This window comes from Aspergillus fumigatus, chromosome 2 (genome assembly GCF_000002655.1).
Source record: "Aspergillus fumigatus Af293 chromosome 2, whole genome shotgun sequence".
In the NCBI taxonomy this organism is placed as follows: Eukaryota; Fungi; Ascomycota; class Eurotiomycetes; order Eurotiales; family Aspergillaceae; genus Aspergillus; species Aspergillus fumigatus.
In genome coordinates this window covers 3,138,359-3,153,380 of record NC_007195.1, presented here as the reverse complement: position 1 = coordinate 3,153,380, position 15,022 = coordinate 3,138,359, and the positions used below count along the sequence as shown (strand labels likewise).

The 15,022-nt window shown below is 50.2% G+C and overlaps 6 protein-coding genes across 6 annotated transcripts; 4 read left to right on the top strand and 2 right to left on the bottom strand.

Moving 5' to 3' along the window:
• Positions 1-604: 604 nt before the first annotated feature.
• On the bottom strand, positions 605-1,431 carry AFUA_2G12230 (mitochondrial 54S ribosomal protein uL16m; the record flags this gene model as incomplete). Its single annotated transcript, XM_750462.2, has 3 exons — positions 605-777; positions 837-1,301; positions 1,374-1,431. 3 exons carry the CDS (start codon positions 1,429-1,431, stop codon positions 605-607), a joined length of 696 nt encoding a protein of 231 aa, XP_755555.2.
• A 184-nt stretch (positions 1,432-1,615) lies between these two features.
• Positions 1,616-5,495, top strand: AFUA_2G12220 (replication factor C subunit 1). Its single transcript, XM_077804168.1, has 5 exons — positions 1,616-1,870; positions 1,955-1,979; positions 2,036-2,123; positions 2,175-4,561; positions 4,616-5,495. Exons 1-5 carry the CDS (start codon positions 1,784-1,786, stop codon positions 5,230-5,232), a joined length of 3,204 nt encoding a protein of 1,067 aa, XP_077660330.1. The 5' UTR covers positions 1,616-1,783; the 3' UTR covers positions 5,233-5,495.
• Positions 5,496-5,635: 140 nt separating this feature from the next.
• On the top strand, positions 5,636-9,059 carry sin1 (Sin1 family protein). The gene is made up of 3 exons (XM_750460.2): positions 5,636-5,948; positions 6,022-6,504; positions 6,588-9,059. The coding sequence occupies exons 1-3, from the start codon at positions 5,926-5,928 to the stop codon at positions 8,644-8,646; spliced, it is 2,565 nt and encodes an 854-aa protein (XP_755553.1). The 5' UTR covers positions 5,636-5,925; the 3' UTR covers positions 8,647-9,059.
• Positions 9,060-9,937: 878 nt separating this feature from the next.
• pkaC (cAMP-dependent protein kinase catalytic subunit pkaC) lies at positions 9,938-11,588 on the top strand (the record flags this gene model as incomplete). The annotated part of the gene is made up of 4 exons (XM_750459.1): positions 9,938-10,753; positions 10,819-11,072; positions 11,126-11,500; positions 11,561-11,588. 4 exons carry the CDS (start codon positions 9,938-9,940, stop codon positions 11,586-11,588), a joined length of 1,473 nt encoding a protein of 490 aa, XP_755552.1.
• Positions 11,589-12,590: 1,002 nt separating this feature from the next.
• tim13 (protein translocase subunit TIM13) lies at positions 12,591-13,003 on the bottom strand (the record flags this gene model as incomplete). Its single annotated transcript, XM_750458.1, has 2 exons — positions 12,591-12,809; positions 12,881-13,003. The coding sequence occupies 2 exons, from the start codon at positions 13,001-13,003 to the stop codon at positions 12,591-12,593; spliced, it is 342 nt and encodes a 113-aa protein (XP_755551.1).
• A 184-nt stretch (positions 13,004-13,187) lies between these two features.
• Positions 13,188-14,901, top strand: AFUA_2G12180 (legume-like lectin family protein; the record flags this gene model as incomplete). Its single annotated transcript, XM_750457.2, has 6 exons — positions 13,188-13,711; positions 13,778-13,801; positions 13,860-13,930; positions 13,997-14,078; positions 14,135-14,395; positions 14,458-14,901. The coding sequence occupies exons 1-6, from the start codon at positions 13,610-13,612 to the stop codon at positions 14,899-14,901; spliced, it is 984 nt and encodes a 327-aa protein (XP_755550.1). The 5' UTR covers positions 13,188-13,609.
• Between the last annotated feature and the right edge of the window lie 121 nt (positions 14,902-15,022).

Genomic DNA, 15,022 nt, shown 5'->3' with positions numbered 1-15,022 from the left:
GAACCCGGTGGAGAGAACACCCAGTACGTACTGCTGCGAGCACCTCAGCTCATATTCTTCACGAGAATATAAAACTTATAGGATAGACTAACCTTGGGGACCAGATATGAATCCATTAGATTATTTACAGAGACCCCACACAAACAGACAGGACAGTTGGGTAGTACGCTGAACTCTCATGCTGGTCCGCGCCCAGTCCCTTTCGAACTTTTTGCCTGACCAGGATGTAGTAAATTCGCCACACACGAAAAGCGAAATGATGACTTATTTCGACTCTGACGACAACAGCCAGAAGCTGACAGATGAGGACCAAGAGGAGGCGCAGAGGCTTGAGGGCGAATTCACATCTAACATCTCTGGACAAACCGATAAAGGTACAATACTCTTGGATTTTCCTTCTACTTAACTCCGTGCATGAGACATGAAACAGTGAGCGTACAAGTATCACAGAGAATCCGAGGCTGACGATAGTATACACAAGACTCGAAGGAGAATGAAGCAGCGGCGAGGACGAGGAGGCAACAGGGGTATGGACCTGGTTCCGGCGTCGGTGCTTAAGCGACGCTAAGAAGGCGCGGATGACACTGGGTAACAGAGGCGGGGTTTAAGGAGAAGCGGATGAGCTGGATGATGTGGAGTTGGGAGGGGTGGCTGTATTGTCTGTACCGAGGGCCGGACTCCTCCGTGGTCTTTTGAGACTTTCAAGTGTGACACCGTTGCCAAGTTTTGTGATCCCGACAACAGGCGGGTCACCCTTCTTCACAAATTCCCAGAGACCTGTTTGTAATTAGGATATTAGGATTCTCAATTCTTCCGATGCATGAGGTAAACCTTACCGGGTAACTTGTGGCCTGCCAGTCGGAAAGCTTCCCTCGCAATCTTTTCGTGTAGATCACCCTTAAGCTCGAAGACAATTCTGCTGACGGCAACTCTTGCAGTCCAGTAGTCGAACTTTCCCTTACCCTTACCCATACGTTGCTCATTGCCCTTGGTGTATACACCAATGTTGGCGCTGACGCGCTTGTACAAGGTATAATTCATACCTCTAAGTCGTCTCTTGATAGTTTCCTCGGCAAGCTTGAGAGATGCAGCAGGTAGCCGGCGATCATGATCCTTCATCCGCAATCCGTAGTCACCCCAGACGACAGTGGTACCACGAGAGGATCCACCGGTAGGGACATGTGGTCGACCTTTCGGGGACTTCGACCTTTCCATGAACTTCGGTGTAAGCCAATCAAGGGCCGGCGAGGATGTTGAGAAGCATCGTGATATTTGAAAACCTGCAAAGGGTGACGATAGACCTATGGAATCGATGTCAGTTCAATGTGCGGAAGACACAGAAAAGATTTGTAGGAAACACCAGGATGCCTCACAAGTAGGCCGGAGATAAGTCATTTGGGAACCTGCCAACATCTTCATTTGAGGACCCATTGCAACGAACGACATGGCCCTTTTGTGTGAGTTGAACTGGTTCAACGGACCGCAGACTTTCAGACTATCGGCGTATCTGCAATCCGATGTCTTTGGGTCCCAAAACGGCAGAGGGTGGTGCGCACGTGCCACGATATTGCCGCTTATGTAACCAAATTACTTCACGTCAGCGAACCAGCAGCCAGCCACGGGCATGACAAGCGCGTCATTCGCGTTTCCGAGGCGAGCTCGAAATGATTGCCAGGTAGAAGTGAGGAGTCCGCGGTTGCCTGTTTGGGCTCTACTTCTATTTTGACTGCGCTTCTCGCCTCCTAAGATTGCATGTCAAGCTCAGAATCGATACAGTATCACCATGCCTACTGACATTAGGAACTTCTTCGGTGGCAAGTCCAGCCAGGGCTCTAGCACGTCTCCCGCGAAACCGCCAGCAAAGAAAGAGGTAAGCTGATACCTTAAGTCAGAACTGACACTGGGATCCTGAGGAAATAAGGAATGTTGCTGAGACCCGATTCTTTAATTGCAGGATGCTTCAACCGCTAGGAAGAAACGTACGTTCGGCCATGGAACGATAATTTCGGGCCATATTTACTAAGCGATATGACAGGGAGCAGAAAAGTTGTCGATGACAGTGATGAAGAAGAGGAATTAAAACCCAAGTCACCTGCGCCAAAGTCAAGGGCAACGAGCAAGCCGTATGTGAAAGACTGTTGCTCGTTGCGGTGTATCACTAACGATTTCTGAAGTAAACCAGCTGAGCCCCAAGGCCAGCCGACTACCACTTCGGACTATTTTGCGTCCTCAAAAAGGAACACCAAACCTGGCAAAAGCGAAGACGTGGCGAAGACTAAGGAGGTCCGGCCTTCTCATACTGCATCTCTCAATGGCCGTGACGCTGAGGACGCTTCTGAAACGAAGAACAAAAAGACCCTCGACCAATCACCCAGACAAAGCTCTCGCAGGACGGCCAATAAGAGCACAGTTGTTCTACAAGACGACGATGGCTTAGGAAATGATGACATTTTCGCGACAGACTATCGAAAACCAGGTCAATACGACGACGACTACGTTGAAGAGGATGAGCACGACGGAGACGATGACTTTGAGAAAATGGAAGTCAAACCAGCCAGTGCGGCTTCCGGCCAGTCGTCGCGCAGAAAGAACGCCAACGCAGCCGAGTCAGCCGACGTGGCCATGAACGACGCACCAGCAGAGCCCAAAAGCGCCTCGCGCACAGGCCAGAAACGAAAGTCTGCAGCCATTGACCGGGATGGAGATTACGAGGATTGTAAAACCTCGAAAGGCCCTGCGCGCACAAGAGCAATCCCATCAGCTCCCGCTGCCAAGAAACAGAGAGGAGTAGCTACTAAGAAGGACGAGCCAGAGAGCAAGGAAATCCAGGATATATTCGACAGCATACCGACCATCAAACCACCTTCCCCACCACCGCCATCAGGTGAGAAGGCGAAATTCAATTTTGCTGCTACGCAAAGATCGCGAGATCCTGTAGCAGGCGGAACCGCAGAATTGCCCGTTGGCGCAGAAAACTGCCTGGCTGGATTATCATTTGTCTTCACGGGTGTTCTTGATACCCTCGGTCGCGAAGAAGGACAGAACTTGGTCAAAAAGTACGGTGGCAAAGTTACCACAGCACCTAGCTCAAAAACTAGCTATGTGGTTTTAGGAAGCGATGCTGGACCCAACAAGCTCAAAAAGATTCAAGAGCACAACTTAAGAACTATCAATGAGCAAGGGCTGTTTGAGCTTATCCGGCGACTCCCTCCCAATGGCGGGGATTCAAAAGCAGCTGAGAAACATGCGGCGAAGAAGAAGGCGGAAGAGGACAAAATCAAAGCAATGGCCGCTGAAATGGAAGCAGAAGAGGAGCGGAAGCTCAAGGCTAAGGGATCAATGACGCCTAAAGCATCTGCAGGGTCTCAAGCTCCCTCGGCGACTCAAGGCGCCAAGGTTGATGACCAGCTATGGACTACGAAATACGCCCCGACGGCTATTAATATGATATGCGGCAACAAGGGCGCTGTTGAGAAGCTCCAAACTTGGCTTCATAATTGGCACAAGAATGCCAAGTTCAACTTTTCAAGGCCTGGAAAAGATGGGTCTGGGGTCTATCGCGCCGTGATGATCCATGGACCTCCTGGGATAGGGAAAACGACGGCAGCGCATCTGGTAGCTAAACTTGAAGGCTATGATGTCGTCGAAACGAACGCGAGTGATACGAGGAGTAAGAAGCTCGTGGAAAGCAATCTTCTTGATATCTTAGACACAACCTCCCTGCAAGGTTATTTTTCCGGCGAAGGCAAGAAGATCGAGAGTACGAAAAAGAACCTAGTTCTCATAATGGATGAAGTTGACGGAATGTCCGCTGGAGATCGAGGTGGTGTGGGAGCTTTAGTTTCCCTGGCGAAGAAAACCCACATACCCTTGATTCTAATCTGCAACGAGCGAAGGTTGCCGAAAATGAAGCCCTTCGATCACGTCACTTATGAGTTGCCTTTCAGGCGCCCGACAGCTGAACAAATCAGAGCTAGACTTTCGACTATCTGCTTCAGGGAAGGCTTAAAGATTCCACCCCCAGTATTGGATAGTCTCATTGAAGGGACCAACGCCGATATTCGGCAAGTCATCAACATGCTTTCAACAGTCAAATTAGACCAGCAGCAACTTGACTTTGACACAGGAAAGGAAATGTCCAAAGCATGGCAGAAGCATGTGATCCTGAAGCCGTGGGACATTGTCAGCAAGATCTTAAATGCTCAGACCTTCTCTCCCAACTCTCAAACCACTCTGGGTGACAAAATCGAGCTGTATTTCAATGATCACGAGTTCAGTTATCTGATGCTTCAAGAGAACTACCTGAGAACCAGACCAGCGCTAGCTGGCAATTACCAGGGCAAGGAACAGAAGCTGAAACTGCTTGAATTGGCGGACAATGCTGCCTCTAGTATCAGTGATGGAGATCTCGTCGATAGGATGATTCATGGAACGCAGCAGCAATGGAGCCTTATGCCGACTCATGCTGTTTTCAGTTTTGTTCGCCCCGCAAGCTTCATTTACGGCAATATGGTGGAGCGGCCCGGCTTCACCAGCTGGCTGGGGCAGAATAGTAAACAAGGTATGTCTCCGTGGTGCAGTATTTGCGTTTCCAACATTAATATGGCATGTGCAGGGAAACTCTGGCGTTATGTCAAGGAAATTCAGGGCCACATGCGTCTCCGTGCTTCGGGTGACCGCGACGAGATCAGACAGCAATACATCCCCCTCCTCTGGAACAAATTGGTTCGCAGATTGATGGATGAAGGCAAAGACAGCGTCGAAGATGTCATTGACTTCATGGACAGTTATTTCCTCACGCGCGATGACTGGGATGCTCTCGTCGAGCTTGGCCTGGGTCCTATGGACGAGTCCAACGTTAAGCTGGAAACACAAACAAAAGCCACCTTTACTCGTTTATACAACCAGCGATCGCATCCACTGCCATTCATGAAAGCCAGCAGTGTTGCGGCTCCGAAGAAGATGGCAAAGGAAAAGCCTGACATCGAAGATGCCATTGATGAATCGGATGAGGCAGAGGTCCTCGAAGATGACGCACAGGATAACGATGAAAGCGAGGAACTTGATTTGAAAAAGGACAAGTATGTCCGTGTGCCCAAGAAACCAGCGGCGCAAAAAGGCGCGTCAGGCAAAGGCAAAAAGGGTAGAAAGGCGAACCCCGACGACGATTTTATCGACGATGACGAAAAACCCAAGAAAGGAAAAGGCCGAAAGACTAAGGCAAAGGCCTGAGATGTATTCATTTCACTTCATGATGGCGCCCGGGATCTGTTGTCTACCTCTGTTTATGAAGCTCCTGACAAGATATTTAGTTAAAAGGATTGTATATGACAGGCGAAGCGGTTCCATATCATCACAGATTAATGTACTATAGTTGAAGAGTGACCGTGAAACAATGAATGGTCTATCTGACTACCTTACACAGTGATTGAGATACATCAGAAGAAACTGTCTAACTATGTATGCCTGTAGGTAGGATCCATACTTTTGGCCAGATTTTGTGTGAAGGACCTAGGCCAGGGTCTTAGCCGATCTGCGGAGTAGTGCATACATAGTTGGTAATGTTTTTGGGGAGCACCGCCACAGAATGCTTGGTCTCCAATAACGACTAGTCTACTCCTCATCAGGAAGATCGGTTCAATCTCGCACCCCCCGCCATCAACCCTTTAGACCAACAACCCCAAGGGTACATTCCTTCTATTCTTTTTGTTTTGAATAAACAGGCTGGACCTGCTTGTGGTGAACTGGCTTTCATCTTGATTATCTGCTCCATGTGCTTAGCGCATATCTTCCCTTCATCACAGCCCTCCATCCCCCTACGGTTTGGACTACTACACTGTGTCTTCACTGGGTTCAATATTTGTTGGCCGATTCCATTAGGGACACGACCGTAATCTTTGAAACTGAGTAAGCTACACTGACAGGATGTCTCTCCTACATAATGATGAGTAAGTTGCCATTTCCACCGTGCTGATCTGCTTTATTCACTCGTCCGCGACTCGGGCACTAACCTATCGTCAGCTTTACCATTTGGCAATTGCGCACCTCATATCTATCAACGATCAAGGACGGAGTCGGTGAACGGCTTATTAATGTGAATAACTCAGTCCTCAATACGCCTGGCTTTCGTGCCGCCGGGTGGTTTTCAGGATCAACCAACCTTAGCAACCAAGCCGCAGCAGCGCAAGCAAAGAGAGCTTCTTCTCCTCCTATTCCGACGACGGCCGCCGTCTCCTCAGAGTACTATCGCTTTGGCGCTTCAAGAGACGCCAATACCTTGCGCAGGTCCAGGTTGGGGGATTACGGGGAAGACGAAGAAGGGGGCATGGTCACTGGTAAAAGCAACGTGGATGGGATCGGTCGTCGGCACCAGGGCCGGAGTGGGAAACGGACGCGCCGCCGGGATCGCCAACCGAGCGAACAACAGAAACAAAGAGAAGCCGAAGAGGATGATAGTAGTGACTTGAGTGATGAGAGCGACGATGATGGAGACAGCACTCGGAGGTAAGTGTCCGGTATCATATCCTTGGACATTGTGTCGATCCTGTGTTTTCCTACTGGAATTACTCACACTGATGCTGTAGTAGGGCTTCTCAGATCCAATTTTCTAAAATGCCAATCCGCACACGAGCTGGATCTTCGCCAATCCGTTCGTCTGATCGTCATGAAGGCCCGGAAGTCATGGTCACATCTCCCTCACACCCAGCAACAGGAGCGCATTTTCGCACTGGATCATTGGGGACGGCAGTGAATGTGAATGAGGGACGACCGCGACGAGATACTACTACCAGTAGCGACCTGTCTACAGATAACGAGACCAACGAAATGGACCCTTCATTCAAGAGGCGACAAATACAATTTTCTACCACGGACAAAATCATAGAATATCAGGACCCGCCTCGCAGCACTAGTAACAGGAATGTTGACACTATGACGTTGGGAGGGCTCAGCGAGGCCGCGGAGGACTCTGGCGCTGAGTCTGTAGGATCTGTACTCTCGTCCGAGTTCGACGCAACGGCTGGATCCGGCTCGCTGTTGGAAGACGTCGGGATCACTGGCGGTTTAGACTCATCCTCGCCTGTCGCGTTGATGCATAAGCTGCAGAACGGAGCTGGATCCCAGACTGCATCCCCAAGGAAACCCAGAACTCCAGCACCCGAGTTGCAAAATCTGCCACCGCCACGCCCCATCAGCAGGCTGCAACCTACCAGTTTACTGACGCAAGCGCTTAAAGCACGCATGAAGGCACCCACAAATCCTGTCGAAAAATTTGCTGTTCTTTCCGGTAAAGGGTTAGCGGACGCCCTAAATATCAAGCTTTATCTTCCATTCTCCTCTGATCCCGAAGAACCTCTCGACCTTCAGTTGGCCAGGGAATCTAAGCTTGCGGATCAGCCGGCGCCGGTCACTGTTGCGGAGGCTATTGGGTTGGCTCTTTGGAGGTACTCCGAAGAAGGTCGCGAGCCAGCCATCGAGCGTAACAAACTCAATGTGAATCGATGGACACTACGGATGGTTGAGGATGGAGAGGTTGAATACGATTTTCCGCCTCTGAGCCGTGCATCACACATAGCAGACTTCACTTCGAACAATAACAATAGGGCGACCGGAGTGAGGGGCCGGTCGAGGGGAAAGCAATATGATGAATTCGCTTTGGTGGAGGCTTCTGAGGAGGAATTCGAAGAGAATGAGCGGCTGTTCCCGCAATACAGTCAGGAAGCCACCTCTGAGGAAAACGTGATGACGCCTACAGCGCCAACAGTGCCGCTCCTCCAGCCTACTCCGCAGAGTAAGGCCCCAGCAGCTCGCGTGAATCCCATTCTGGGACAGCCGTTCTCGTCTGCCCTCAACGACAATACCTTGACTCCAGCTGACCGGCCCGCGGTGCCCACATCCCATGCTACTCCTCGAATGGGCGTCTCCAAAACGCTGAAGATCCGATTTATGAACCTGGATGCTGCCACTCACGTTACAACCCTGAACACCTCCACCGACAGCTATATAGCAGAAATCTTGGACTCGGTCTGCAAGAGATGGGCTCTCGACAAGGGCAATTACATTCTCAAAGTGGCTGGGTCCAACACGATCGCGCCGCTTGATCGGACAGTGGAGGCTTTGGGTAATATTACCGACCTCGACCTTGTACGGCGTCGATTCGGGGCAGGGCCTCTATCATTAACTGGTTCCCCAGGAAGCTCATCCCCCAATGCGCCGTTACTCATCGATAACAAACAGAACACTACAAGCAAGAAGAACAAGAAGAGCGGACCAAGCATGCTACATCCACTCACCCAAACTCAGGAGCTTATGGGTGGTTACTACCGGCGCTATCATGTGTTTCGAAAGCAGTCAATGTCCTTCACGACATCGAACCATCGCATCTTGACCTTTGACAATGATTACATGCACATCATGCCTGGGGATACTGGCAAAGCAGCGTCCGACACCAAAACCCGATCGATCAGCTTCAACGATGTGGTGGGATGCAAAGTGAGCCGGCGACACCCGAAGAACTTCCGGGTCGTTGTTCTACGGGGCAACGATGCCAATGAGCAGAAGCGGTACGATTTTGAGGCGCGAAATGCCCTGGAGGCGGTCGAGATAGTGGATGAGATCAAGAAGAATATGGCTCATTATCGTATTTAGTTATGGGGGAAGGGGTCGGTATGGCGTTTGGGGACAAGTCATGCAATCTAGAGGGACATGCTGTTTTGATGCTATGGTCTAAGGAGGTTTGGTTCGTTGGTGTACAAGTACCCCTGGCATGAGATGAGAATCCATGAAGAAATGATATGCATCACTTATCAAAGATACTGCTGCACACTAGGCAGGCAATTAACACAGGGAATAGTGCCGGTTGGGCACAACAGGCCCGGAAGCGGGGCCTTCGGGGGATCCGCTGGGGGTAATGAAGTCACCAAGCTAGAGGCTTCGTAGGGTCTATCTAGAGAGGTACTGCTGGATGGAATCGAGATATTTGACAACTGACCTCTGGTAGGTATAAAATGGGTTGAACTTTGACAGTATATCAAAAGGCCGTACCAGTGCTGGAGTAATCCAGCGGCAAACAGGGCCTGAAGTTGTGGTGGGCCAGTCATGATCTCAATGAATGGTACATGGTCCCGGATGTCGAAGGATCTAATATTGAGTGATGATCTCATAGTGCCTGAGAGGTTACTCTCCACTCTCTTCCGTAGATCTTCACGAAAATGGACTCAATGGCTCTTAGATGATGCGAATCTAGAGCGAGATTATATACAGTGTAGTTTCTCACCGACTGGCTATTCGGAGAATGATTTGTTTGAAGACGTAGATAGGGTCGAACAAATGAGTGAGATGAGTGAGTACTATATAGGTACTCTGCAGAGACAATTATTCCCACTTTAATTGAAACCTTACAACAACGCTATATTATCATCATCACATCCCTTATCATCCGCAAGTAAGGGCATCATCATCATCATCATCTTGACTATGAACTAGTCCCTCCCCACCCTCTTGGCTTTGCTTCCATTTACTCGGTACCATCTAAGATATAATCTACAAGAGGACATTGGGCATTGCGATCAATTGACCTTGTGATATAAGAGGAAAGCCACGAAACAAAAGAAAGCAGCAATCACTCAATCTTCCGCCCACTTTTGCCTCGAACGTTGGAGTGCTCTGTTACACACGATCGGGCGGTCGATTGACTCCATCCTGGTCGTCTCTAGCCCCCAGGAGGCGTCCGCACCATCTCTTGCTCCCTCGTGTGTCTTGTGTCTCCCCCTCTTTGAACGCTTCCCCCTCCCCTTACCCCCCAGCCCGAAGAGAAGAGGGGTTGATTTCGCTCACACAAAACTCCCGCACCCCCTAACCTACCCTGCCACTCACCAATCCTATGGTCCATGTTTCACCTTATCTCTGACCTCTTATACTTTTAACTCTCGTTTCCTCGATGCCGACTTTAGGAGGTCTCTTGAAGAAACGGCGGACAAAGGATTCGCATACCCTCTCTAAAGAACTGGAATCAAGTTCGTCACCCGCAGCAGCCCAGACACAGACGTCACCCAACTCTGCCGACCACGACCACCACTACCAGCACTACGATCAAACCCACCATCATCAACATTCGGCCAGCAGTAACCCCAGCAATAATTCCGCAACTCCCTCTGCTGCTCAGCCTCATCGCTCATCCAACGACAACCCCAATCGCTCTTCAGGTACAGATCAAAAATCCGAGGGTCAAACTGCCTCCATGCAATTCGCCGTGACGCAACCCCATCCCTCCACCCACCACAACCCGCGCCTCCACCACCTACAACAACAGCAACAACAGCCACAACAACAATCCCATACCTCCAGGTTACACAATATACTTCACCCCTCTCATCATGCGTCTTCACAGGCTTCTACCGAAGGTCATGCACACTCCCAGCAGGCCAATCAGACTGAAGCCCGCACTACGAAAGGGAAATATTCCCTAGACGATTTCACCATACAACGTACTCTAGGTACTGGTAGTTTCGGTCGTGTCCATTTGGTGCAGTCGAAACACAATCATCGCTTCTATGCGATCAAGGTTCTGAAGAAGGCGCAGGTGGTCAAAATGAAACAGGTCGAGCATACGAATGACGAGCGACGAATGCTCAATCGTGTCAGGCATCCATTCCTGATCACATTGTGGGGTACCTGGCAAGATGCAAGGAATCTGTACATGGTAATGGACTTTGTGGAGGGCGGAGAGCTCTTTAGTTTACTTCGCAAATCTCAGGTGAGTGCTCTTCGCGTCCATATCAATGCAAGTTTTGGTAGGCTGATGTCATGGACCCGTTGCAGCGGTTCCCAAACCCTGTCGCCAAGTTTTATGCGGCCGAGGTGACTCTTGCACTGGAGTATCTACACTCTCAGCAGATTATCTACCGGGACCTGAAGCCTGAGAATCTGCTGCTGGACCGGCACGGCCACCTGAAGATCACCGATTTTGGGTTCGCGAAGGAGGTACCTGATATCACATGGACTCTTTGCGGAACGCCCGATTATCTTGCTCCAGAAGTTGTTTCGTCCAAGGGATATAACAAATCGGTTGATTGGTAGGCATTCCCTTCAATGCGTTTTGCGTTTCCATTGGCTGACTAGAGCCAAGGTGGTCACTTGGAATTCTTATCTTCGAAATGTTGTGCGGCTTCACACCCTTCTGGGACAGTGGCTCGCCCGTCAAGATCTACGAGAACATTCTCCGCGGCCGTGTCAAGTACCCGCCCTATCTTCACCCAGACGCCGTCGACTTGCTCTCGCAGCTCATCACAGCGGATTTGACAAAGCGACTGGGCAACCTTCATGGAGGTTCCGAAGATGTGAAGAACCACCCTTGGTTTGCGGAAGTCACCTGGGATCGTCTTGCAAGAAAGGACATTGATGCTCCTTATGTTCCTCCTATCCGTGGAGGTCAGGGTGATGCCAGCCAATACGATCGGTATCCCGAGGAGACTGAACAATACGGTCAGCAGGGCGAAGATGTGTATGTGTTCCAGTTGCGAATCATTCTCGATCAGAGTACTAACCGAAACTCTTGCTACAGGCATGGCCATCTTTTCCCAGACTTCTAGTGCAATATACGACATTTGATAGAGCAATGAACAATTGGTAATTGTTGACTGGAGATGGCCACGATACAAATGCACTAGCCTCCACTCTAGGCTCCAAATAAAACTGCTCTGTTCACTATTGTCTTGGAAGATCGTGCTTGTCCACGACACTAATATGTCTCGTGACTCACCCATGATGCTCCAGGCTCGCAAACGTGCCAGGAGCATGCGTGTGGGGCTCTTTTACATTCTACTTCTGCAAAAGTTTTGTGGCTTGCACATGGACTGATCCTTACCTTCTTTCGACATTGACGCATCTGAGAGATACTCTTGGAATTCAGGGTGTCCAATATTATGTTCTTCTATTGCGTTCGACGCTTTAGCCTTTGAACATGTCGGTGGTGTTCGTCTGGACAACATTTTTGTCGACTACTTGGATCCTGGGAGACCGGACTCGTCATTGTTTTCGCCTTATATATATCTTTCTCAAGACGTGGACAGCGTGCAAGCCATCCATGTCATTTTTTTCGTCCTCTCTTCGCGCTGGCACACCTGATCGGGTGAGTGTTGGTTACGAGTACGGGATGAAGGTCGCTCCTGGCCTCATCCATTGTCTTTCTATCTGCGTCGATTTCGTCTTCGGTCCTGTATAATGTACATATCTTCGATGTCTTGAACAAGTGGAAAAGGCAGGCGCCAAATCTGAATATTATCAGATGCAGACCAATCGTCTTCCATTCGAGTGGCTGGCAATCAGTCTCGGAGGCTCTGCCGCGTCGTCTTTAATTTTGGACGAGTACTCTACAGAATAGTCTCCACCTGTCACCCTGTATATAGTATTGTACAGAAATCTTACCGGTTGAAGGTCACGGCAAGAAAAAGCAACGCCTTTTTGAAGTACCGCAAAACCATTGGAAGCAGGGGGCGAGAAAAACACCAAGAAATCTCGTAATGTTGCAGTCACGGACACAATCAGCCTTCAACTCCCTCCTCAACAAATATCAAGCTTCGATGCGCCAGTGCTCACAGGCTGGATTCCCCAGATTGAACAAACGATGCGTCGAGGGCACCACCACCGTACGCCTTCCTCTCGTTCGCGAGACGCGCAATGTAGCCACGGCTGACTGCGTTCCAGAAGGAGATGTACTTCTCCATGCACTGCGAAAGACACGTGTGTTCGGCGGAGGAGAGTGATGTGCCGGGGTTGGGAATGCAGGCTTCGAAGCAGTGCTCGTTGACTTTCTACATGCGGGGTGAAAACCATCCTTGGTCAGCTTGGTTTGATCCAATGTGCGATCTGGTAGGTTACATACACCGATCAGATTCCGGGCGTTGGTCACGGCGGCTTCTTGCCGCACTTGGTTCATGAGGTGGGTTTTGATGTCCGCTTCGCCGGAGGACGCGGTGTTAGAGCTTGAGGATCCCCAGATGGCCATTTTGCTGCTTGTATTTTGATTTTGTGGACGTCTAAAAGGATTAGGCGTAGGAAGTGAGGTGGATTGAGGGGTATCCGTGGATTGAATTTAGGATGTTGGATAATGACGCCGACAGGATCTTCGGAAGTAAAGGAAAAGTGTGGCTGGTGCGGTCCGTCCGTTCGTGAGAGACCTGCGCCACACGCAGGGCGAAGTGGACACTTGGATGTTTACACAATGAGGTGGGAGCATGGATCTGTCATATACTCTGTCTTCTAACCATTTCTTTGGTTCCTTGCTTCCTTTCAATTCTTCGTAGTACACAGTGAACCCTGAGTAGTGTACTCCTTTTATCCCTTTTTACTATCATTCATTCCTTCACCCATATTGCCATTCCCCGAGCTACCCTCTTCCAGTGAGCTTGTTCTCCAGCAAGGTATACCTGTCTCGAGCTCGCTGATGTCCCGGTGACATTGAGCCCACCCACGCCAATCAGTCTCGAATTTGATTATCCGTTACTTCGCTAGCTGCAGTCTGCTCTCTACCGCTTCACCTTTTCGTTCTCGCAATATCTGCAAACATTCATTGTCCTAGCTTCTCAGACTCTATCCGATCACATCAGTCATCATGCTGCCGCCGCGGCTTTCCTCGCTTCTGTACCTCGCCGGCCTAGCTACCCTCCCGGTAACAAGCGCATACAACGGCGACGAGAATATCAAGAGCATTCCGGTACGCAAGATCATCTTCCATGAATGCGCAAATGCCCCTCGGATCCGCTAACCTGGACTTTACCAGCTCCGAACTCACAGTCTTGCTCCGGTTCGTCTTCGACTTCTGCTGAAGCTTCAATGCGAACATCGTAGTTGACTTTACATAGCCATATCTGGATTCGGACTTCCAAAGCCGCTGGTTCGATTTTGGTGGTGATACAATCATCCGCGCTGACAAGTATGCGACCAAAGTCCCCATAACTCTCAGCACGAGATGTTGAGGAGCATGAGCTAATTAGGCTAGGTACATTCGCTTGACGTCGGATCGGCCATCGCAGCAGGGATGGATCTTTTCTCGGGTCCCTCTTACTGCAACGAATTGGGAGGTTAGTGGTGGACTTTTATACCAGGGGAGGACTTGACAATCTGACGTGTGACCCAGATCGAGGTTGAGTTCAACATCCACGGCCAAGGGAACTTGCACGGCGACGGGTTTGCCATGTGGCTCACCAAGCAGCGCGCAACCCAGGGTCCTGTCTTCGGGTCGACAGACAACTTCGAAGGTCTGGGTATATTCTTCGACACATACAAGAACAATCGTCCCGGAACATCATTTCCCTACGTCATGGCCATGATGGGTGACGGAAAGACGTCTTACGACCAGGCCCATGACGGCAAGGCCAACGAAGTGGCTGGCTGTTCTGTGAGCTTGTCCTAACGTTTACCTGGTCAATCACTGTTGCGCTAACTATTAATTGATGACAGGCACGTGGTCTGCGCGGCGCTTCAATTCCTACCAAGGCTCGCTTGACATACTTCCAAGACAAGTCTCTGACCCTAGACTTGCAGTATAAGTCCGAGGACACCTGGACCAACTGCTTCACTCTGAACGCTCCCGAGACCAATATCGCCATCCCTGCCGTTTCCTACCTGGGCTTCTCTGCCGAAACTGGCGAGCTGAGCGACAACCACGACATCATTTCGGTCAATGCTAAGAACCTGTACAGCATCGGGGGCAACGCCGCCTCCAGCTCCGGCCGAGGCCCAGCAAACAACGGCAGACAGGACCAGGCCCACGTGAAGCTGCCCAAGCAGAAAGGCGGCTGGGGTTGGTTTTTATTTAAGTTCATACTGTTCCTTGGTGCCATCGTCGGCGCGTATGTCGGTTTCACCATGTATCGGACCAAGCAGCGCTACTCGCGGTTTTAGTTTGAAGGATAAAAGGACGAAAAATATAAAAAAGAAAAACTACAAAAAGATGTCTGCGGCGTCAGATTCTGTTTCTGATTATTTGCGCAATTGCATAGCCATGTCATATTTGTCTAGTTGC

What these genes read in the sequence shown, in the direction of transcription:
- AFUA_2G12220 (XM_077804168.1), top strand. Translation starts at nt 1,784, where the DNA reads ATGCCTACTGACATTAGGAACTTCTTCGGTGGCAAGTCCAGCCAGGGC. An exon ending in TTCAACCGCTAGGAAGAAAC is followed by an intron (nt 1,980 to 2,035) that starts GTACGTTCGGCC and finishes GCGATATGACAG; the next exon opens with GGAGCAGAAAAGTTGTCGAT. An exon ending in GGGGCAGAATAGTAAACAAG is followed by an intron (nt 4,562 to 4,615) that starts GTATGTCTCCGT and finishes TGGCATGTGCAG; the next exon opens with GGAAACTCTGGCGTTATGTC.
- sin1 (XM_750460.2), top strand. Translation starts at nt 5,926, where the DNA reads ATGTCTCTCCTACATAATGATGA. An exon ending in TCTCTCCTACATAATGATGA is followed by an intron (nt 5,949 to 6,021) that starts GTAAGTTGCCAT and finishes ACCTATCGTCAG; the next exon opens with CTTTACCATTTGGCAATTGC. An exon ending in GATGGAGACAGCACTCGGAG is followed by an intron (nt 6,505 to 6,587) that starts GTAAGTGTCCGG and finishes ATGCTGTAGTAG; the next exon opens with GGCTTCTCAGATCCAATTTT.